The 20,137-nt window shown below is 56.5% G+C and overlaps 8 protein-coding genes across 8 annotated transcripts; 4 read left to right on the forward strand and 4 right to left on the reverse strand.

The window, feature by feature from the left end:
* The first annotated feature begins 731 nt into the window (after positions 1–731).
* On the forward strand, positions 732–5,180 carry FA10DRAFT_303331 (hypothetical protein). Its single transcript, XM_025525231.1, has 2 exons — positions 732–1,346; positions 1,427–5,180. The coding sequence occupies exons 1-2, from the start codon at positions 1,022–1,024 to the stop codon at positions 5,035–5,037; spliced, it is 3,936 nt and encodes a 1,311-aa protein (XP_025375557.1). The 5' UTR covers positions 732–1,021; the 3' UTR covers positions 5,038–5,180.
* Positions 5,142–6,456, reverse strand: FA10DRAFT_280906 (hypothetical protein). The gene is made up of 4 exons (XM_025523650.1): positions 6,320–6,456; positions 5,886–6,261; positions 5,428–5,806; positions 5,142–5,361 (listed from the first exon to the last, which is right to left on the reverse strand). The coding sequence occupies exons 1-4, from the start codon at positions 6,409–6,411 to the stop codon at positions 5,213–5,215; spliced, it is 996 nt and encodes a 331-aa protein (XP_025375558.1). The 5' UTR covers positions 6,412–6,456; the 3' UTR covers positions 5,142–5,212.
* A 37-nt stretch (positions 6,457–6,493) lies between these two features.
* On the forward strand, positions 6,494–8,356 carry FA10DRAFT_280907 (prim-pol domain-containing protein). Its single transcript, XM_025523651.1, has 4 exons — positions 6,494–6,731; positions 6,796–7,063; positions 7,123–8,146; positions 8,206–8,356. Exons 1-4 carry the CDS (start codon positions 6,616–6,618, stop codon positions 8,235–8,237), a joined length of 1,440 nt encoding a protein of 479 aa, XP_025375559.1. The 5' UTR covers positions 6,494–6,615; the 3' UTR covers positions 8,238–8,356.
* Positions 8,257–9,136, reverse strand: FA10DRAFT_268559 (hypothetical protein). Its single transcript, XM_025522383.1, has one exon. It carries the CDS (start codon positions 9,050–9,052, stop codon positions 8,336–8,338), a length of 717 nt encoding a protein of 238 aa, XP_025375560.1. The 5' UTR covers positions 9,053–9,136; the 3' UTR covers positions 8,257–8,335.
* Positions 9,137–9,605: 469 nt separating this feature from the next.
* Positions 9,606–12,630, forward strand: FA10DRAFT_254506 (isomerising glucosamine-fructose-6-phosphate aminotransferase). The gene is made up of 7 exons (XM_025519731.1): positions 9,606–9,843; positions 9,910–9,948; positions 10,021–10,093; positions 10,167–10,570; positions 10,633–11,616; positions 11,684–12,029; positions 12,092–12,630. Exons 1-7 carry the CDS (start codon positions 9,841–9,843, stop codon positions 12,361–12,363), a joined length of 2,121 nt encoding a protein of 706 aa, XP_025375561.1. The 5' UTR covers positions 9,606–9,840; the 3' UTR covers positions 12,364–12,630.
* Positions 12,631–12,948: 318 nt separating this feature from the next.
* FA10DRAFT_261754 (DUF1295-domain-containing protein) lies at positions 12,949–14,114 on the forward strand (the record flags this gene model as incomplete). The annotated part of the gene is made up of 2 exons (XM_025520083.1): positions 12,949–13,312; positions 13,387–14,114. The coding sequence occupies 2 exons, from the start codon at positions 12,949–12,951 to the stop codon at positions 14,112–14,114; spliced, it is 1,092 nt and encodes a 363-aa protein (XP_025375562.1).
* A 32-nt stretch (positions 14,115–14,146) lies between these two features.
* FA10DRAFT_287909 (hypothetical protein) lies at positions 14,147–14,967 on the reverse strand (the record flags this gene model as incomplete). Its single annotated transcript, XM_025524168.1, has 2 exons — positions 14,147–14,686; positions 14,749–14,967. The coding sequence occupies 2 exons, from the start codon at positions 14,965–14,967 to the stop codon at positions 14,147–14,149; spliced, it is 759 nt and encodes a 252-aa protein (XP_025375563.1).
* Positions 14,968–17,615: 2,648 nt separating this feature from the next.
* Positions 17,616–20,039, reverse strand: FA10DRAFT_303337 (putative FRS1-phenylalanyl-tRNA synthetase, beta subunit, cytosolic). Its single transcript, XM_025525232.1, has 6 exons — positions 19,926–20,039; positions 19,808–19,863; positions 19,704–19,739; positions 19,609–19,637; positions 19,430–19,553; positions 17,616–19,368 (listed from the first exon to the last, which is right to left on the reverse strand). Exons 1-6 carry the CDS (start codon positions 19,981–19,983, stop codon positions 17,650–17,652), a joined length of 2,022 nt encoding a protein of 673 aa, XP_025375564.1. The 5' UTR covers positions 19,984–20,039; the 3' UTR covers positions 17,616–17,649.
* Positions 20,040–20,137: the final 98 nt, after the last annotated feature.

Genomic DNA, 20,137 nt, shown 5'->3' on the forward strand with positions numbered 1-20,137 from the left:
ACAGAGCTGAAAAAGTCCGAGACATCATAGACTGCGACAACGAAGAGAGCCGTCTTGCCTCCTTACCCGAGGACTTGGACAACGGTCGCTCCAGTCAGCAGGAGGATAAGGTTGCGAGGAATCATTTTGGCGCCAATGTGAACCAGGTTGCGCACGTTCTCGCAACGGGCAAGAACGATAGGTCCCATCAACGAGTCGAAGAAGGTAGACTCAAGACTTTCACCGAGGAAGAACATCTTCCCCAGGAAGGAGCGCCTCCAGCAACAAATTCGAATATCGGCGTTCAGAACGATACAGAAGGAGACGAAGCTGTTCGTATGAGCGAAGAGGAAGAAAACCTATCCAGCGAGTGCAGCATTCTAAAGGACTTCGATGCTTGGGAAGCCAAGAAGAGGGCACTGTGATTCTCGGAGGGAAAAGGACCAGGATCAGGAGAGGAGGCAAGTGAACAGATTTTCATGCCGACCAGCATCAGAAAGATTCGTGCAAGAAAGACTGTTTCTTTCGCACAAAGACACGGTACAGTACACACATAAAACTGGAGAGGAGACAGGCATCAGCATCTTCAATCACATTGAGTCAGAATGTAAATGAAATAAATTGTCCCATCGTCCGAACGAAGAATGAGCCTGATCTGTCGTCCGAGCGGCAAGAAATATTACCGCTTTCCCCCTCGGACTGAATTAGTCTTAACGCGTGGCATTCGATGCGAGCGCTAGCTTCCTGTCGACCCCTCTTCGACGAGACCAACACAAGGGGCACGAGGGACAGGAGACGTTCGGCAGCAGTGACAACACACAAAGTAGCTGACTCTACGTCTACTGCCGCTCGAGCTCACTCGAGCCGAATGCTCCTTTTGACTAAATTGCTCGTCCAACAGACGGATTTCACGCCGGCTGGCGACCGACGGGAACCGAGCGGGCTTGCGCGGGCGGTCCGCGACCCGTTTCCTTTCTCTCTAATTGCGACGACAAGCGCCATCGATTTGCTTGCATAAGCGCGCGGTCAGCACAGCGCCGTGATGGCGACACCTACCGCCAGCCCTCGCCCGTCCTCACAGCCGAGGTCATCCATCGACGACCACAGGCAGGCCAAGGCGTCTGGCGGACGCCGCCAAAGCGAGCTCCCAGACCTGAGTCCCTTCTCGACGCTGTCGTGCCAAGTGCAGGCTACGAATGCTTGGCGTAGGGATCTCAAGAGCCTCTTCAGCCGAGCCAGTGAGCGGTTTGCAGATGTAAGCTGGGCTGTCGGCGGCGGCAGTGGCGATGAGACAGACGGGGAGGGCGATGAGACAATCACGGCGGCGAGCCCTCGACCGACTGAGGGCATCATCTGGGCTCACAAGGGTGGGTGGTTCGGGCAGGTGCACTGAAAGAGAAGCAGCTAGCAAGCCGTGCTGATGCTGTGTCTGCATTACTCCACAAAGCCATCCTGTACGCTCGTGCCCCAAACACGTTCCAGGCCAGATACCTGCAGCTTCGAAGCCCTGCTGTCAATCTCGGTGCCCTGGCGAGCAGCAGTCAAGTGTCGCTTCCCATTATCCGTGCACCTTCTCCCGATGCCTCCATCGTGTCTCGAGCTTCGAGCATCTCACGCTCTCGGATGAGGATCCGGGGCAGCGCACCACCGAGCAGTTTTGCCAAGGAACGAACAAGGAAAGGCCGAAGATCCTCGTCAGACGGTCCAGTGGCGAGCGACAGCGAAAACGAAGGGCCAGGGGAGCCCTTGCGCCGGAGAGGTAGCGACTACTTCTCCTCTTCGATCGGCTCTCTCGACATCTCCAGGCCCTCGTCCCGCAGCACCTTCCACTCGGATGCCCTCTCAGTCATCAGCTCCACGAGTACCATCAAGGGACCGATGAAGCTGGCGGGAGAGAGCCAGGCCTTCTTCGAAGCGATGCTCGAGTACCTCTATACGGCGGAAGAGAGTATGGTCGAGGCTTTCGAGTTCCTGTACGAGGACCGCATTTCGGCTGGCGGCAACGTCGAGGAGCGTCTCGAAAAGCTGCGACAGGATCTTGTCTTCATGTGGCGCAGCAGGCTGTATTCGGACGTGCAGATCGTCCTGGGCGACGGCGATGAGCGCAACGCCGTGGGCACCATTCCTGACGCCAATGCTTCGGTCCTTTCTTTTCCCATGGGCGAGCCAGACTACGCAGACGCAGATGAAGAGGAAGCGGCCTGTTTCTCTGCTCATCGCATGATCCTCGCCTCAAGGTCGCCCTACTTTGCCGCCCTACTCCTCTCGCCGTATGCAGACCAGACCAACGCCACCCTTCGCCTGCCTTCGCCGCCCTTTACGCCGGCTGCGCTTCACTTTGCGCTGGGCTTCCTCTACACGGGCACCTTGTTTTTCTCCAATCGGACCTTCGATCTAGCTACTGCATTTCAGCTCTGGCGAGCAGGGGCCTATCTTCAGGTGGAGACGCTTCAGACACTCGTCGCCAGCCTCATCGCCAATGACTTTTGCCATGGCTTCAGCTGCTGGCCGCCATGCAAGACGTGCATCAAGCGAGTGCCCCGGACGCTGGCCTTTGCCTGTGCGCCCGACGTCGCCGATGCCTGCCTCAAGACGCTGGCCATTGACGCGGTCAGTGGGCCTCAATTCGGCGCCTACTGGTCGAAAGACGTCGGCAACCTTGACCAATCGACTCGTATGTCCATTGTATCCAACATTAAGGGTCGCATCGACGAGCGTCCCGGGCATATCGTCGGCGCGCTGCGTCAGCTGTCTCTTGTGGGAACGCGCGTGGACACGGAGCGAAGCAGTCGCTGGGTTGATGCGCTTCGATGGATGTGCGAGTCCGTCGAGACGTACATCCGAGCCAAATTTGAAGCAAACTTTGAGACAATCGTCAAGACGGCAGAGTGGAACGAACTCGTCGAGGGAGTGGGCTTCAACAACGATGTCCTCGAGAGAGCGCTCATCATCCTCGTGGATGGCCTGACCGAAAGAAGGGCGGCGACCATCTACCAGATCCTTGTGGGCCAGGTGCTTCTACGTGATGAAGGCTTGCCCTCTGCGTCCATTCGCGAGATCTTGGAAGAGGCTCGCGGTGGCATCGTGAGGTACCTTAGAAGGCGTTGGGTGGGAGCAAGAGCCTATGCCGGCTTCAACAAGCTCGAAATTTGGGCCCTCAAAGAGCTCGCCGGCGAACTCGACGTTTCCTCGACCGACCTGCTTCTTCCCGAGGACGGTGAAGACGCCTCCGCTACAGCGCCCCGAACTCGTACGGGTCTTCAGGCGACTGCAGCTCGTACTGGCCCCCGCCTCTCTGGCGGCCCTAGCAACAGACCGATTCGAACGGCTGTTCCTGGCGATCTGGTGGATGGCGAGCGCGAGGCCGGGCCGATACACATGAGAGCGGCTGTCTTAAACCGCAACGCTGCTCGTCTGTCAGCCACCCAAGGCTTCAGAAGCGGTACAGCTAGCGCGCCAGCGGCTTCCATGCCCACGTCAAGCCAGTACTCACCGCCGACTCGGAGCGGGTCGGTCATGTCCCGTCCCAGGGGTTCGTTGCAGAGCATCCCGTCGGAAAGTGAGCAGGCTTCGAGCCGAGCACTTTCCTCAGCTGCCTCGACAAGGTCCAATGCGTCCTCCACTGGCTCTATTCGGAGGACTACTTCGCCAGCCGCTGTCACAGATGGCCGTTCTTCCACTCCACGATCGTACACGCCCACTGCTGCCTCCGTAGCGTCGTCGGTCATTGGCGCTTCTTCATCTAGACGGCAACAGGATATCAGTCCAGCAACGCCAAAGACAAGCAGAGGGCCCGCTGCGCCCAGGAACGCACCCGAGAGGAGTACAGATCCCGACGATCGATTACGGACGCCAGTTGGTTCGCGCACTCTCGCTAAGCCTGAGGGTGTGTCCTCCGGTGCCGTTGCTGCAAGCAAAACGAGCCTTCGTCCTTCTGCGAGCAACAGCAGTATGCGTTCGGCAAAGAGCGAAGCGACTCAAGCTTCGAGTCGGGCCGCCTCCATCGCAAATTTCCGCTCTTCGCCTCGGACCGCTCAAAATGCTCGCCAGGAGCCGCAATCAGCTGTTCATGCGACCTCAAATGCGAGCCCGGCAACAATACGAGCGAAGCGAGCGACGACGACGACTTCAACAGATTCACCATCAATCAAGGCACCGAGGAGAACCCCTTCTTCGACGAGCCTCGCGTCGACCAAGTCCATCAAGAAGGTGTCCTCGCGACATGCACTGCCTGTGGGGACTGTCAGGGCAAAAGCAGCCGCACTGTCGTCTTCTGCTGCGCCCGCTCTGCCCTCAGGTCGCAATTTGACGAAGAGCGACGCTCCTCTCTCTGACGTGACACAAGCAAAGACACAACAGGCCTCCCGGCCGGATGCCATGGATGTCGACCCGCCAAACTTCACAAAAGAAGCCCTGGATGGCTATGAAGGCACGATGCTCTCGCTCGGGATTCCGTGCGTGGTTGCTCCGCGCGACGCTGCCAGTTGCCAGTTCAAGGCCGTTGTCAAGTACCTGGGTCCTCTCGCTCAGCGGCAAGGCCCATGGGTGGGCGTCGAGGTGTCTCTCCCGCTGCCGCCTGGCATCGATGAGTCGTTGTTGAACCTCAATGATGGCACGCTCGATGGCCGGCGATACTTTGATCTAGGTTCCTCTTCTTCCAAGGCTTATCCGCAGGCCAAAGGCGCCGGACCCTCACCTGAGAGGGAGGCGAGGAGGAGGAGAATCGCACGAATGACAGCTCGACCTGCAAAGAATCTCGCCTCGTGGGAAAAGACACCGCCCAAGACGCTCGCCTCGCTGTCGACAACGCCTTCGTCCTCCATGCCCCCACCGCTGTCTCTGTCGATGCCGAGGTCGAGAGACGCTGGCTCGGCGGCGGCGGCAGACGACGATGACAGCCCCTTGCCGATTCCCGGCGAGGAGGGCGCCCCGCCCAGCGCCAAGCGCAGAAAAGACGTCGACGGTCTCGGCCTTGGCGGGATCCGTCAGGCGGATGAGCCCGTGATCAAGAGAGGCCTCTTTCTCCGTCCTTTTGAGGTGCTTTGGGTCATCATTTGAGCGGTCTCTTTCTCCCACCCGTGTTACCCTCAACAACTGCAACAACATACCAGACGCTCCTTTCTCATTTTTCAACGATTCCCATCCTGCCAGTGCACTACTCACACCCTCCTTTTTTGACGAAATGAATGCGATCAACAAAGATAATACAGATGAGCGTGACGTGAAAGGATGCTTAGCGAGTCTCGTCGATACACTGCCACACTCCGTACCAATTCCCCCTTTCCCAGCCCGAGACTTCTCGATGGATGCGGAGGTGAGGGAAGCTGAGGGCGGCTTCACGCACGAGATCTTCGAGCTCGCCAGACTTGAAGACGTGGTAGTCTGTAATATGGAAAAAGGGTTTTCAGCATAGAGCTTCCCGACATGGGTTTCGGAAGAAACACTCACATCGTTGGTGCACCTTCTCCTCGCCGCTGTCCGGCTGCGGCGCTTGGCCGGGAGACTTGAGGACCCACGGGACGAGAAGATCCTGCCTCTCGTCGCCCTCGCCGGGCTGGCCGTTCTCGTCGAACTTGCGCCTCGACTCTCCGCGCTGCTCGAGCGCCCATACAAAGACGAGAAAGCGGCCTGTCGAGCAGTTTTGCAGGCCCGGCCCCCTTCCTTCTTCTCCTTGCTCTCCCCTCTCTTCTGATGCCGGCGGTGCGGCCGAGGAGGGAAGAGAAGAGCGGGGGACCGGCCGGATAATCCGGATGAGCTCGGCGATGCTTGCGACTCGGCGCGCAGGTGTTGAAAAGTGGTGAATGGTCGCAATGCTCAGTGCGTAGTCCTGCTCAGAAAGTAATCGTCGGGGGGGTCCGTCAGCAATAGCCAATGCAAAGAATGAAGAAGAGTGGAGAAAGGCTCACGAGAGAGGCAGTACGGTAGTTGCTGAGGAGCGCATCGCCCACAGCGACTTCGTTGCGACGTTGATGCGCTATAGAAGAAGGCAGCTGGTTTCCTTGCTTTCGAGCATCGTCAAGGAAGTTGTGCTGCGCAAGAGACACGAGGTTGGTGCTCCTGTCCATGCCCAGGCTGATGAGGTGCCCTCCTTGCAAACCGTCCTCGTTGTCGTGGTCCCCTCCCTGACCAGCCAAAGTGCTAAAGAGAGGGAGGTACTTGCCGTTCCCACACCCGAGGTCCGCACCGACGGAACCCGGCGGCAAGGTCGACAGAAAGCGCGGAATCAACGGCCATGGCTTATACCTCGTCGAGGAGAAGTGTCGGGCGATGTTCTCGTAGACGCTGTCCCACCCAGACGATGAGTTGTGTGAGAATCATAAAGATTATAGAAGACACTCACTCGTGAACGTTTGCCTGCTCGTATATCGACGCATCGAAGGATGACGACGAAGCTTGCAGATCCGCCGGCCTCGGATCGCTCGCCTTGGGCATCGTCTTCTTCGCAACGAGCTTCCTCTGGCTTCCGAAAAAAAAAAGTGACAGACTAAGAAATTTAGATTTGGACCCCGTCAGTCAGTCAGTCCCCCTCCACGCTGCTTGAAGGCGTGCCCCGTGCTCGCGCGCGCCTCAGCGCGGTTTTCGCGTTCAATTTCGGCGACGCGATTCTTAAAGTCACCACCAACCAACACCTCGACAATGGCTGCTGCTGCTGTTCTGCCGCCGGTCAGGCCTCCTCCGCCGATGGACGTTGACATCGAAGAGGACGACGACCAAGAGCTAGACAAGGTTTTTGCGCAAGTCGACGAGAAGAGGTGAGCTTGTCTGGCCACACTGCCTCTGCGAAGTGCATTGCATTGACGTGCACCTTGTCCCCAGCTTGGACCAGATCGACTCGGCGGAGCCGATGGCAATCCTGGCATACTACCGCCATCTCCTGCCGTGGAAGCACCTCTTTCTCTGGCTCAATCGATCGTCGAGCCCCACCGTCGCGACGCGCAACTTTACGCATCGCGAATTTGCATTCACGCTCCAGAATGAGGCTTACCTCAGGTACCAGTCCTTCTCGTCGGCAGAGGAGCTCAAGAGGGAGGTGTGCAGGCTCAACCCTGCTCGGTTCGAGATTGGGCCAGTCTATACTGCCAAGGTGAGGAGGAACAGAAAGCCACTTCAGATCCACGGACTGACAAGCATCGATCTGCGCAGCCGAAAGATCGCAAGACTGTGCAGAAGACCATGTTCAAGCCCGTGTCCAGGGAGCTGGTATTCGATATCGACATGACCGACTACGATGAGATCCGAACGTGCTGCTCGGGAAAGGGCATCTGCAAGCGCTGCTGGGCATTTATTGCCGTCGCAGTCGAGGTTCTCGATGCGACACTCCGGCAGGACTTTGGTTTCAAGCACCTCCTTTGGGTGTATTCCGGACGGAGAGGTATCCACTGCTGGATCAGCGACGATGAGGCATGCAGTCTGAGCGACGAGGCGAGAAAGTCGCTCACGGGCTGGCTCGACGTCGTCAAGGGCAGCGCAAATCAGGTCAAAAAGGTCGACGCAGGCCCGATCAATGCGCACGGCCGCACGCTCCATCCCAGCCTCCGACGCGCCATTGGCGGCGAAGGTGAGGCTTCTGGGCCGCTGAAGCGGGCTTTCGTCTCAACAATCCTCGAGGACCAAGACTGCTTCAAGCAAAAGTCGCATTCGGACACACTCCTCGAACTGCTCCCGGCAAGCGAGGCAGATGCCATCGGCCGGCTACGAGCAAAGTGGGAGAAGGAGCCCTTTCGGTCGAGCACGAACAAGTGGACGGACATTATGGAGCAGGCCTCGCGGGCGGGCGACAAGAAGCGTAATGCGATCTGGAAGCCGTGCCTGGAGGATGTGATCCTGCAGTATACCTATCCTCGAATCGACTTGGAGGTGTCGAAGCATCTCAACCATCTGCTCAAGTCGCCCTTTGTCATTCATCCGGGCACGGGCAGGGTATGTGTACCGCTTGACCCGGCCAACATCTGGGCTTTTGATCCGACGGACGGGTGCCCGACGGTGGCTCGGCTGCTCAAGGAGCTTCAGACCGTCGACGCCGACGCTGGTGTGACGGGCAAGCGAGGCGACAAGGTCTTGACAAACGTAAAGGGCAACTGGGAAAGAACAAGCCTGAGACCCTTTGTTGAGATCATGGACCGGCACTGCCAGGCCATCATGAAGGAGCAGAAGTTCATCAAGCAGGGTGAGTCTTCTCTTTTGTTGCTGTGGGATGTCGGAGTGGCTAATATGTGCTCTTTGCAGAGATGGACTCCAAATCCGTCGATGCGTGGTAATTTGTGATCGTCTCACTGTCTCTCCTTACTCTGTAAAAGTACATGCTTGCTTGTCATTATCATACTACAATACACTTGACAAGGCGCTGCAGCGACCGTCAGTCCTCCAAATCGAAGCTGAGGCCTTTTCCCATTTTCTTCTTCTCGGCCCTTGCTCGCTTGTTCTTCTGATCTCGCTCCTGTTTCCTTTTCTCTTCCTTCTTCCTCTGCTTGTCCTCGGCCGTCTCTGCTGCGTCTGCCTCAGCCTTCTGCGCCATGCCCTTGTGGCCTGCTCTCGCGGCTGCTATGACATCCTTTGCAGAGCCCAAGTCGTCTGCCTTGTTCAATCGCGCCTTTGCCGGTGCCGGTGGTGGAGACGGAGATGCCGATGAGGCCACCGCTCTCCTCTTGCGCGAGGCTGTCGCAATGCCCGCATCTGCAATAGCCGCCTCTGGTCTTGTATCTTGCTGCTTTTCGGCCTCGGAGGCCCTCTGACCCTCTCGAGCATTGTCTTTGGCGGCCTGCACCTCTTCTGCTGAGAGGTGCTTGCCATCCTTGAGCACGACGACCTGTGCGCCCGCCCAGTCCTCTTCTTCATCCTCCTCATCTGCTCCCACCTCGTCTGCGCCACCGTGGCCTCGCCCACTCCCACTTCCACTCCCACCGACACTAAGGAGATCGTCGAACTCCGATGCTTCTCCACCTCTTCGTCCACTGCCCCGCTTGTCTTCCAGCTTGGCGCGGCCAGAGTTGACGTCTGCATGCAGCTTCTGAAGAAAAGAAGGCACGGGCCCGGCGTCAAAGGCCAGCTGTTGGCCGGTGAATCTAGGCGGCATCGTAGCTGATGCTGGAACTCGTTCTTTCGTGTCAGAGACTATTGCCGATCGGCGCTCGGACTCCAATAAGAGGCGGCATTCATGCCTTTTTCCGACGCATAATTTCCACGTGGAGAGACAGAGGTTGAGGGAATGACGAGGTAGAAACATAAACAAACGCGTCAAGGGGGAAACGCGCACATTCCATTGCTAACCGTAGGACAGTTAATCTCATAGTTTCGGGCCTGGTCGGCGTCTTTGGAGGTGAAGAAGACGAGCTTCGCCAGCGGGAGGGCCGAGAGATAGAGCGCGTGTGTGCAAAGAGATCGAGAGGCTTGGTCGTCGTTAGCCTAGCGAGTAGCAGAAGCATGGCAGCGGCTAGCCAGGAGGCGCGGCCAGGAGTCAAGGTAGAGAGAGCTCTTCCAAACAGGGGAGCTAAAAAAAACCCTCGCGCACAGTTGAGAAAAACACACTGGCGGAATGCCCCTCGGTTTAATATGAAATGGACCGGACTGCCCTGCATACGCGCTGCTGCTGGCTGTGCCATTTTGATCTCCTGATCCATCATCGGTCCCTCTCCATCTCGCTTCACCTCTCTCTCCACCTCTTGCCATTCCTACCTGTACTCCTTGAGACAGATCTGGCAGAAGGCAGCCCACGGACACTTCTACCGCTACCTCTTCGCTCTCTTCGGCTTTCTTATCGTTTGGCGTTTTTCTCTTCCCTTGAAGTTCTCAATCGTTGCTGCTGCACGCGTACAACAAACACGACCACACCTTTCTCAGAAAGGCCTTTGAGCAAGAGCAATCATGGTGAGCTTGCTGATGCCACGGCAAGATGGTGAGAATCAAGCTGACCGATTGGCCACATGCTCTTAGTGTGGAATCTTCGCGTACATCAACCACCTGGTCGAGAAGGTGAGCAGATGCAGTGCACCTATTCGCGTCTTTCAAACATCTGACTCTTGCCTCTCCTTGCACCCCACAAAGGACCGCCGCCAGGTCATTGAGGCGCTCGTTGGAGGCCTGGCCAGGCTCGAATACCGCGGCTATGACAGTGCTGGTGAGTTCTGTAATTGTGGAGTTTTGAGGGCTGTGTCAAAAGTTTCTGACTTGGTTGGTCGCACCACGTCCAGGTATCGCCGTCGATGGCGACTCTGAGAAGGACGTCATGATTTTCAAGCAGGTCGGCAAGGTCGGCGCGCTGCGGAAGCACATTGCCGAGTCGCCCATCGACTTCAACAAGACGTTCATCTCCCAGGTCGGCATGGCGCACACTAGGTGGGCCACCCACGGCCAGCCTTCGCCGTTGAACTGCCACCCTCACCGATCGGACCCCACCAATGAGTTCACTGTTGTCCACAATGGTATCATTACAAACTACCGCGAGCTCAAGCTCGTCCTCGGCAAGAGAGGATTCCAATTCGAGACGGAGACAGACACGGAGAGTGTCGCGGTACTTTGCAAGTACCTCTACGACTCCGCCCAGGGCAGGAAGCCCGATTTTACGTCGCTCATCAAGAGCGTCATCAAGGAGCTGGTAAGCACGAGTCAATTTCGAGGGACCAGACCTCTGAGCTGACGCATGTACGTGATCAACAGGAGGGCGCCTTTTCGTTTGTGTTCAAGTCTGTCCACTACCCAGGCGAGCTCGTCGCCGCCAGGCGTGGTTCGCCCCTTCTGATCGGTGTCAAGACAGAGAAGAAGCTCAAGGTTGACTTTGTCGACGTCGAGATTGGCACGGCCCCCGATGCCGAAGAGTCGATCGGCGGCATGACCAACGCGCCATCCGCCGGACTCCTCGCCCCGCCCGGTGGGCAGCCAGCCGGTCCTGGCTCCCTACAGGTGCCCAACGCCAACAACAAGCTCATCCGTTCCCAGTCTCGCGCCTTCCTCTCCGAAGACGGCCTGCCCCAGCCAATCGAATACTTCATTGCGTCGGACGCGAGCGCAATTATCGAGCACACCAAGCGTGTCCTCTACCTCGAAGACGACGACATTGCTCACATCTCCGAGGGCGAGCTGCACATCCATCGTCTGCGCCGCAACGATGGGCTCTCGTCGATGCGGTCTATCGAGACGCTCGAGATGGAGCTGGCCGAGATCATGAAGGGCCAATTTGACTCGTTCATGCAGAAGGAAATCTTCGAACAGCCCGAGTCGGTCGTCAACACGATGCGTGGTCGTGTCAACTTTGACACTCGCCAGGTCAAGCTTGGCGGTCTGACTGCATTCCTGGCCACAATTCGCCGATGCCGACGCATCGTCTTCTGTGCCTGCGGAACAAGCTACCACTCCTGCCTGGCCACACGCGCCATCTTTGAGGAGCTGACTGAGATCCCTGTTTCGATCGAGCTGGCCTCGGACTTCCTCGACCGCAGAACGCCCATCTACCGAGACGACGTCTGCGTCTTTGTCAGCCAGTCTGGTGAGACGGCTGATTCGATCTTGGCGCTGAGGTACTGCCTCGAGCGTGGTGCCCTCTGCCTGGGTGTTGTCAACACTGTCGGCTCCACCATCTCGCGCGAGACCCACTGCGGTATCCACATTAACGCTGGTCCCGAAATTGGTGTTGCCTCGACCAAGGTGAGTCACTACACCACCTTCCGGCACTCTGATTGAGAGTCACCTCTGCTCACTCAATCTTCTGCAGGCCTACACGTCCCAGTACATTGCCCTCGTCATGATGGCCGTCCAGCTGTCTGAGGACCGAATCTCGATGACAGAGAGACGCAACTCAATCATCGACGGTCTCCATGACCTCCCCGAGCAAATTCGCTCCATCCTTGCCCAGGACAAGGCCCTCCAGACGCTGGCTCACGGCACCTTGGCCAAGGAGCGATCGCTGCTCATCATGGGACGTGGTTACCAACACGCAACGTGCCTCGAGGGTGCCCTCAAGATCAAGGAGATCTGCTACATGCACTCGGAGGGAATCTTGGCCGGCGAGCTCAAGCACGGCCCATTGGCTCTCATCGACGAGTCGATGCCTGTCATCCGTAAGTGTTCTGCTGTTGCTCCTTCTTCATAGTTGCATGCCTGCTCATCATTCCGTACACAGTCATCATGACCAAGGACTCGCTCTACCCCAAGGTGCAGACGGCGCTCATGCAGGTCACTGCGCGAAAGGGGCAGCCCATCATCATCTGCAACGACGATGACAAGGACATCAACGCCAGCGCAAAGACGATCAGGGTACCCCGGACTGTCGACTGCCTCCAGGGCCTCTTGACCGTCATTCCGCTCCAGATCCTCTCCTACCACCTCGCTACGGCCGCCGGCGTGGACGTCGACTTCCCGCGCAACCTGGCCAAGAGCGTTACAGTCGAGTGAGGAAAAGGGGGCAAACGATGGAAAATGGCGACGGAAAAGGAGGGAAATCTCAGGACTTCGAACAACGACACTTTCAGCGCAAATTCTTCTTTTGATAGATACGGCCTCTCCAATCCCTTCCACCCCCAACTGACAAATTCGCTCTCCTCCTGATCTCTGGAATCTTTTCCCTCTTCTTGTCTTCTACTATCCAACTCTCTGTCTCTTTCCTTATCTCTTCTCTGTCTCTCTCGTGTCCTCTCCTGTTTTCGTTTCCTGAAATCATCGAGCCACAACTGAAGTAAAGAAGTGATGAGTCTATTCGGAAGTGAGCGACCGCGAGATGTCGGTGACGTCGGCGACGACGCGTCGAATCTGTGTTCCGAGATCCTTCCGGTAGTCTCGTTGCTCACGTCAGCGATTTCTTTGATCTAACGCGGATGAGGTAAATCTCACGGCCTCCACTACTGCGCATCTGACGAGGTTCCTAGACTTGGCAGTGAACGTTCAAATTATGGGCATATAAGAAGAGAACCATCTCACATCACTACACGATTTCTCCTCACCTCTCCGAACACTTCCAGCCGACGGACAAAGCGTGCGAAGATGTTCCATCCGGCCCTCGATGCCTTCTACCTGGGCCTCACTGCGATCCTGACGATCGGCTGGCAGATCCTCGGCTTCCTCATCGTCTTTTTCATCCTCAAGTCTGATGTCCTCACCGATGCCTGGTCCGCCATCAATTTCTTCTTCCTGGCCCTCCTCACGCTCAATCTGGGCGCATCGTACGAGGCTCGCAACATCCTCGCGACCATCTTTGTCCTCCTCTGGGCCGTCCGACTCGGCTCGTTCCAGCTGCTGCGCATCTCCAAGATGGGCGGCGATGCTCGCTTCGACGACATGAGGGGCAAGTTCCTCAGCTTTGCCCAGTTCTGGCTCGCTCAGGCTCTTTGGGTGTGGACCGTCAGTCGTGAGTTGCAGCCACGTCGTGTCTTCCTTGGAGAAATTGTATGGGCATGGCACTGACATAAGCCCCTGAAACAGTCCCTGTCACCATCCTCAACTCGCCCGCCGTGTCGCGCGATCGGGACGGGTACGGCGGCATCAAAGTGGGCTTTGGCACTGGTCCAGACATTGCCGGCATCGTCCTCTGGGCCATTGGCTTCTCTTGGGAGGCCCTGGCCGACTTCCAGAAATTCTGGTTCAAGACGTACCGCAAGCCCCAGCCTCCCAAGGGCGTCATCTGTGACATTGGTGTCTGGCGCTTCAGCCGGCGGCCCAACTACTTTGGCGAGATCCTTCACTGGTGGGGCATCTGGCTCCTCGCAATGAGCCCGGCCATACACGAGGGCACTCGCCAGGGTGTGCCCGCAAGGATCTCGCAGCGGGGTCACGACGCTCTGCTGGGCAGCCTCGTCTCGCCGCTGCTCACCATGGTGCTCCTCCTCTTCCTCTCGGGCGTGCCTACAGCCGAGAAGCCGTCGCAGAAAAAGTACTACCTCATGTCTCACGGTCCCGACGGCGGCAAGACGCTCGAGCCGTTTGGCAAGACGCAGAGGGAGGAGGATCCGTGGAGGCGCATGAAGGCCTTCAGAGATCGCACCTCACTACTCCTGCCCATGCCCACTCAGTTCTACCGACCGCTGCCGCAGTGGGTCAAGAGCTACATCCTCCTTGACCTGCCCATGTTCAGGTTCGACGAGTCGAAAGATGGCCCCAAAGCCATCGAGGAGGAGCGCAAGAAGAAGAACCAAGGCGAGGAGGCGGCGTAACATACGACTTGTATATCTGTATTGCTCGCCCTTCAGCTCTTCTTCCTTCTTTTAACTTTATTCGCTGCTTCTTTTGCTTCTATGTCTGTCGAGGCTTCTTTCGTCTTGCGCTTTCCGACTCCTCCCTCCTTTCTCTCCTCGCCATCATTGCCATCGTCAGACTCTCGATGAGCCCAGGCCCAGGCGGCCCTTTCGAGCGTTGCCACACTCTCCCACCCTTCCTTCTCCTTACGCTCTTGCATCTTTTGCACAAACCACTCCCATTCTTTCAGGTTGTACTTCATGGATCCCTTGAATCCGGCCGCGTATAGGAGCGATTCGTCCGACATGAATGCCTCCTCCCCCTCGCTGAAGAGGCTCAGTAGCGCCGAGCACGTCGCAGGTCCTACACCCTTGAGCTTGCAGCCAGCCGCCATTGCCTCTTTCCTCCTTGTCCCCTTGTCTTGAGCGGCTTTCTTCTCGCCCGTGCCATCGCAGTGGATGAGCGAGTCGACGAGGCGCGTCTGCTCCTCGACGGCCTCGGGCGAGTTCTTGGCGATGAGGCCCATCAGCGTCGGTCGAAACTTTCCCCGCTTTAAAAGTATTCTCCCTTAAGCAATCGCTCCTCAGACACCACCAGTCAACGAATGCTCACCTTGAGCTTCCATCGCATGATATCCTCCAGCTCCGCCTTCTCGAGGTGGGCGGCGCCGTGCACCTTTCGTCTCGTCTTCATGCGGTCGCGAAGATCCGTTCGCAGGTACTTGTCAAGCCGCAGGAGTTCGCCAGAAGGGTCTTTCGAGAGCAAAGCCGAGTCATAAGACGCGAGAGACGCCTCGAGCTGGGCGTGCGTCGGTGCAGAGGCGGACGCCATGGGGGAGAAGGGAGGCGGGCGCGCGCGCGTGTGTGCGCTCGTTACCTGATGATCTTCGTGTCGGTGTGGAGAAAGAGGCGCGACGGGAATCGGACACTAAAATGGACGAGGGACTCCAAGATAAAAAATAGTCTTCTGGGGCAGTTCTGAATTACGCCCAGAGCGGGGGACGAGAGGACACTGCCAGGGTTGGTGGTTTTGCTCACATTGCCTTCAGTAAGAATAATCATCGAGATTGCAAATATGTCTGCAGAAGAATGCGTGTGATAACAGGTGTGGCTAAAGGTCAGAGGTGGATCGTGAGTAGTAATTGTAGAAGGAGGTCGACCAGTAGAAAGGGAGTCGAGGATCGCCGCGCGACAGGTCTCAAAACTTCATCCTCTTGTTGCTCCTGTCGACGAGAACACTGACAGTGTTGGAGTTCCCGAAAAAAGGAGGGCTGTGGCGCTCCATCTCCAGTTTCGCCACCGTCTTCTTCCCAGGTCCTCTCTTTCTGTTCTGTGCGACTCTTATGCACTGGCATCGGTCTTTGATGCACTGCACGCAGGCGCCGTTGCCCTCTGTCTTGCATCTGACCTTGCGCTTTTTGCAGTGGTCGCAGGCGATGGCGATACGAGGAGCCTTCGTGCTTGCTGCATCGTTGTTTCTCTGAAATCTTGGCTGCAGAGCTGTCGCGCGCAACATCGAGTCTCTCATCGGGCCAGCAAGAGAGGCTTGAGACGCCTCTGCATGGAAGTGGCTGTAATTACCTGCCTCCGGCGCCAGGCTCTGAAAGCGGTCGAAAGGGGAGTAGACGGTTTGACATGGCTGCGGGAGGTCGCGCTTTACCGAATTATGGACGCTCTCGCCAGCTGAGAAATATTGACAACCGTTTCCACGATTCGTAGGCTCCCTCCTGAATGAAGGCACGGGACCTTGCGGCTCCCTCGACGTCGAACGAGACATAGTAGATGACCAGTCTGTCCCAATCGACGCTGGCGAGCTGTACATCGTCCCTGTCGAGAATTCTGAGTGGCATTGGGGCAAAGCGGTCGCCTCACTTGGCTGAAAAGGCGTGCTAAACCCTGCAGGCACTGGTGACGGACTTGCAGACGGCGTAGTCTCGACCTGCCAATCTATTTCGTGCTCTTTAGCACCGTGTTTGCCATTGCCGACGCTGACCAGCTGTTGAGCCTCGTGCAGCATCATGAAATACATGCTCAAGTCGTAATCGCTGACTGGAGCCGCGCCGTCTTCGGGAACCCCTGTGAAGTAGCTTTCACTTGGCGGAGAAGATGAAGAGGACGGCTGAAAATGAGAGCCAGAAGCAGGCCTGTGTAAGCTGTGTAACGGATCGAGGGCGCTGTCGCACAGATACGTCGGGTCTTGAAGAAATTGATCTTTGTTGTCGTTCATGGTTGCGGCAGAAAGACGTAAAATCTCTGAGAGAGAAGCTGGTATGGCAGTGTCTCTTTGTGGAAAGGCGAGACGATAGAGTGCAGGCGCTTGAGGAACGAGAGAAGGAGCATCAAGGCGAATAGGGCACCTTTTAACCCGGTTCATTAGGGAACTGAGACGGCCTTTGGACACTGAAAAGCCATCGAGAGAAGATCCAGTCCGGCGATCATGGCGAGCCAAGAGTCGTCTTGCCAGCCTAGTGAGGCTATGACGGTTCGCCAGTGTGACAGTGCGACGGTGTGGCCCATGTCTTCCCATAGTTGAAATTCTGGCTCAGGTAATTGATAGAGTGCTGGTGAAAAGCATCAAGTCGCTGGGGCGCAAGAAGGCAAATTAAGTCAACGGTCGAGAATTTGTTTTAGCTGTGGTCCATATCGCGGGTGAATTTCTCAGGAACGGTCAAACCTGATATGAGAGGTATTCAAGGCCTCTGGCCAATGGACAGTTGCCACAATCTTGCCTTAATTTCACCCTCCAGGGTAGTCGTCCTTGCATTCTTTAGCTAATTGGCCTGTAATGGTCCTTAGCATCGACCTTCTTCAATCACCCGCAACAATCATTGGCTTAGTTTGCACTTCACGCCCTGATTCTGAACATGCGCTTCGGTCTTCAAGACAGAACGATTGCTATGATAGATATCAGCTACGAGTAGCAAGCCTGCGATGTCAAAGGCAGCAACATATCGATTTGCGTGTAAACTTTCACGATAATCATCTGTGCCCTGTGGCCCTACCTAGCCTATTTGCTCATGCCGACCGTACCGCCGGTGACTTTGAAGGCTTGGCTGGCGTTGCCGGAAGTGGTCGAGGGTCAGAAAGGCAAGGCAAGGCAAGGCAACCAAGACTACCGATTCGAGAAAATAAAATGAGATAAATTCGCGCCCAATTTTCATTATTTTCTATCCATTGAGAGAATTGGACCCGTTGTGAGACCTGAAGGTCTAGCGCTTCCATGGGTTCGACAAGCTAAGATGGAATCAGTTTGCTGCACCGAATCCGGCACAGAGCGCATGCACATCGCACGATCAAGCCACCGTCTCGAAGTTGCCTTCACGGTGCACCTTGGCGAAGAGCTGCCCTCCCGTGCTGTGTGCTTCATGGGCGATGTGGGCTTCTCTCGCCATTGTAGGGTGTTCGATCAGTAATGTGTGCATTTCAATGCTCTGGCGGCAACTTGCCTCGCCACCGTTCCTTCAGGCAACTTTCCATCACGACAGCATTCTGTATGGTCTAATTGCGTTTATCATTACAGAAACACCTCTAGGTCAAATTCCAGAGCCGAGCATGGATAGTCGAGCTCAAAGCTGCTCAGGACCTCAGGGTGCAACACACCGATAAGGCCGATGTCTACATCGCCACCTTGCCTGACCTTCTGAGCGACGTTCGAGGCCGTCTTGCCAGAAACAATATCCGACAATGCCTTTCCAAGCGAATCAGCTGCCGACGACAGAGTGTTGGTAACCTTGGAAGAAGCAGACTCGTCCTGCTCCGCTTTCGGCTGGGCAATGTCGGTCGATCCAGATGTGGCTTTTGTCGTCACGGCAGAATCGAGGATAGGCGCTGCCGGCGGCCCATGCGACGACAAGGCATCTTCTGCTACTGAAGTCGTGGAACCGCGCACGAAGATAGATGCTGCACGGCCAGGGAAGAATGTAGGGTGGTCCGTTTCCGCGAGGTAGTAGCCCCTCTTGGCCGCTTTATCGTCTCTTGAAATTCTAGGCACATCAAGTGCGCGCATCAAACGGTCGAGGAGGCCGTGAACAACCTCGAAGTTTGCGCTCTTGTCGCAGTAGACGGCCGTGACGTGCCGCTCGTTGCGGGCGCACCTTTCTGGATCCGTCACCTCATCTTTGAATGCCACATCGGAGACCTCAAAGGTACGAAGGGGAAGCGCATGCTTGCGGTTCTCACGTACGGTCTTGAGTACGCCAGGCAGGAGAGATGTTCTGACGACCTGGAACTCGGCCGTTTGGGGATTCTCCAAAGAAATAGCGCTCCCGTCGTCTTTTCTCCGCAACGCCGCAAAGTTCTCAGCCCTCGAGCAGAGAATCAGTGGCAGGACCTCGATCCACCCGGCATAAGCGCACTCGCGACGAACAAGATCGCTGAGCTTGTTGATGGGCAAGGGCGCCGCAATAGTGTTTGTGCTTGGGAATCGCCGCGGAAGATTGTCGAAGCCAAAGGCGACGGCTACGTCTTCCATCAGGTCACACTCCTGCAAGACATCGGGTCGTGTGCAGGGGATATCGACGTCGATGACCTCTTCTGGCTTCTCCTTGGACAAGGATGCATCATGGCCCATCCTCTTCAGGTACCCCACCACTTCTTCTGCCTTGAGCGAGAGACCCGTGCATGTGTTGATGTACGAAACCCTCGCCGTAGTCTTCCTCGGCGCCAAGCTAGGCTGCACCGAGCTCCGTCCGTCTTGATAAGTGACTTTGACGGGCTCCACCGTGAAAGGTTCCGAACAGTACACCGAGAACATTGCGACAAGAATGTTCATAGCGCTCTCGAGCCTTGTCTCGTCGGTGGCCGTCATATCGATGAAGACGTCTTTTGTGTCGAGGGTGATTTTGGAGTGCTCGCTGTTGATGATGGGAGGAAGAGAGCATACTGTCCTGCTCTTGTCGAGGATCACAGGGTACACCGGGCTGTCACGGATGATCGAGAGGTATTTGTTGAGGTGGCGATCTGTTTCGAGAACTTCCATGAGCTTGACGCCGTCCATGACCTGGCCAGGGCGATTGAGGGGCGCGAACTTGATCTCTTGGGGTGGAAGAGCCTCGTAAGTGAAAGGTCCTGCGATGGTGCCAAGATCATGTGTGCCAATTGCAACCAAAGTCCGCCTCCGCGCAAGGTTCTGATGGAGCTTGTCTTGCAGGTCGATGAACGAAGCGTAATTCTCCGGCGTGAACTTGACCCCTCGCAGAATAGCAGCTGAAGCATATGGTCGGATTTTCTTGACCTGAGAACGACAAAAAGTCAGTCTGACCTGCTCCGTACGTCACTTTGCGTGCCTGCCTCACGCTATCGTGGATGTTCAGCTCGACCATCTGCGATGGCTGGCTGAGCTTGAGCACGGGTTGGGGCTCCTTGCCCAGGAAGACGCGCAGCGCTCTAGAAATGCCTTCATGACAAAGGAGGTCGTATCTGCCAATCGATAAATTAGCACCTTCAAGGACCTGTATAGCACTGACTTGCTAACCTATTGGCGGGAATGTCGATCTTCAGAGACTGTAGATAGGGTGGTCGATTGATGTCAGGTACCTCTGCTGAAGCCAGCTCGAGCGCTTCACTCACAGGTCTCTCATCGGTGCCCTTCACGTCCTCTGTAGTCTTTTCGATCGAACGATAACTCTCATTAGGTGGCCACAGCTAAGTAGATCGTAGATGACGATACTCACATCTTCGTCGAGCTCAATTCCAAACTGAAAGCAGAGCTCGTCGAACTCCTTGGTAGCTGCAAAGTGACTCGTCAGACAAGATCGCTCGACATATTTCAGATGATCTCTTGCAACCCACTGTACTTTTCTCCGAGGGCCTGCAGGAAGCGCTCCTTGTCGACGCTGACAGTAGGCATCTTCAGTGACTGTCGTCCTCGTCGCTGTTGCTCCTGTCGATTTAGAGCTTTTCGATGGTGACTGGGCTTGGACGAGAAGAAAGGGCTGTTCACGTGTTGGTGGGATCACGTGTTACTTCGCCCAAGTCCCTGTTTTCATCCGTCTTTTCTTGAT

This window comes from Acaromyces ingoldii, assembly GCF_003144295.1.
Source record: "Acaromyces ingoldii strain MCA 4198 unplaced genomic scaffold FA10scaffold_5, whole genome shotgun sequence".
Taxonomy (NCBI): Eukaryota; Fungi; Basidiomycota; class Exobasidiomycetes; order Exobasidiales; family Cryptobasidiaceae; genus Acaromyces; species Acaromyces ingoldii.

Bases quoted from the DNA above. Each gene is read 5' to 3' on its own strand.
- FA10DRAFT_303331 (XM_025525231.1), top strand. From the start codon at position 1,022: ATGGCGACACCTACCGCCAGCCCTCGCCCGTCCTCACAGCCGAGGTCA. The intron at 1,347-1,426 runs GTGGGTGGTTCG...TACTCCACAAAG, and splicing joins CATCATCTGGGCTCACAAGG to CCATCCTGTACGCTCGTGCC.
- FA10DRAFT_280906 (XM_025523650.1), bottom strand. From the start codon at position 6,411: ATGCCCAAGGCGAGCGATCCGAGGCCGGCGGATCTGCAAGCTTCGTCG. The intron at 5,807-5,885 runs GTGAGCCTTTCT...CTTTCTGAGCAG, and splicing joins ACTACCGTACTGCCTCTCTC to GACTACGCACTGAGCATTGC. The intron at 5,362-5,427 runs GTGAGTGTTTCT...TCCATATTACAG, and splicing joins GGAGAAGGTGCACCAACGAT to ACTACCACGTCTTCAAGTCT.
- FA10DRAFT_280907 (XM_025523651.1), top strand. From the start codon at position 6,616: ATGGCTGCTGCTGCTGTTCTGCCGCCGGTCAGGCCTCCTCCGCCGATG. The intron at 6,732-6,795 runs GTGAGCTTGTCT...CCTTGTCCCCAG, and splicing joins GCGCAAGTCGACGAGAAGAG to CTTGGACCAGATCGACTCGG. The intron at 7,064-7,122 runs GTGAGGAGGAAC...CGATCTGCGCAG, and splicing joins GGCCAGTCTATACTGCCAAG to CCGAAAGATCGCAAGACTGT.
- FA10DRAFT_268559 (XM_025522383.1), bottom strand. From the start codon at position 9,052: ATGCCGCCTAGATTCACCGGCCAACAGCTGGCCTTTGACGCCGGGCCC.
- FA10DRAFT_254506 (XM_025519731.1), top strand. The intron at 9,949-10,020 runs GTGAGCAGATGC...CACCCCACAAAG, and splicing joins TCAACCACCTGGTCGAGAAG to GACCGCCGCCAGGTCATTGA. The intron at 10,571-10,632 runs GTAAGCACGAGT...CGTGATCAACAG, and splicing joins AGAGCGTCATCAAGGAGCTG to GAGGGCGCCTTTTCGTTTGT.
- FA10DRAFT_303337 (XM_025525232.1), bottom strand. From the start codon at position 19,983: ATGCCTACTGTCAGCGTCGACAAGGAGCGCTTCCTGCAGGCCCTCGGA. The intron at 19,740-19,807 runs GTGAGTATCGTC...TCGATCGAAAAG, and splicing joins GAATTGAGCTCGACGAAGAT to ACTACAGAGGACGTGAAGGG. The intron at 19,638-19,703 runs GTGAGTGAAGCG...CCCTATCTACAG, and splicing joins AGGGCACCGATGAGAGACCT to TCTCTGAAGATCGACATTCC.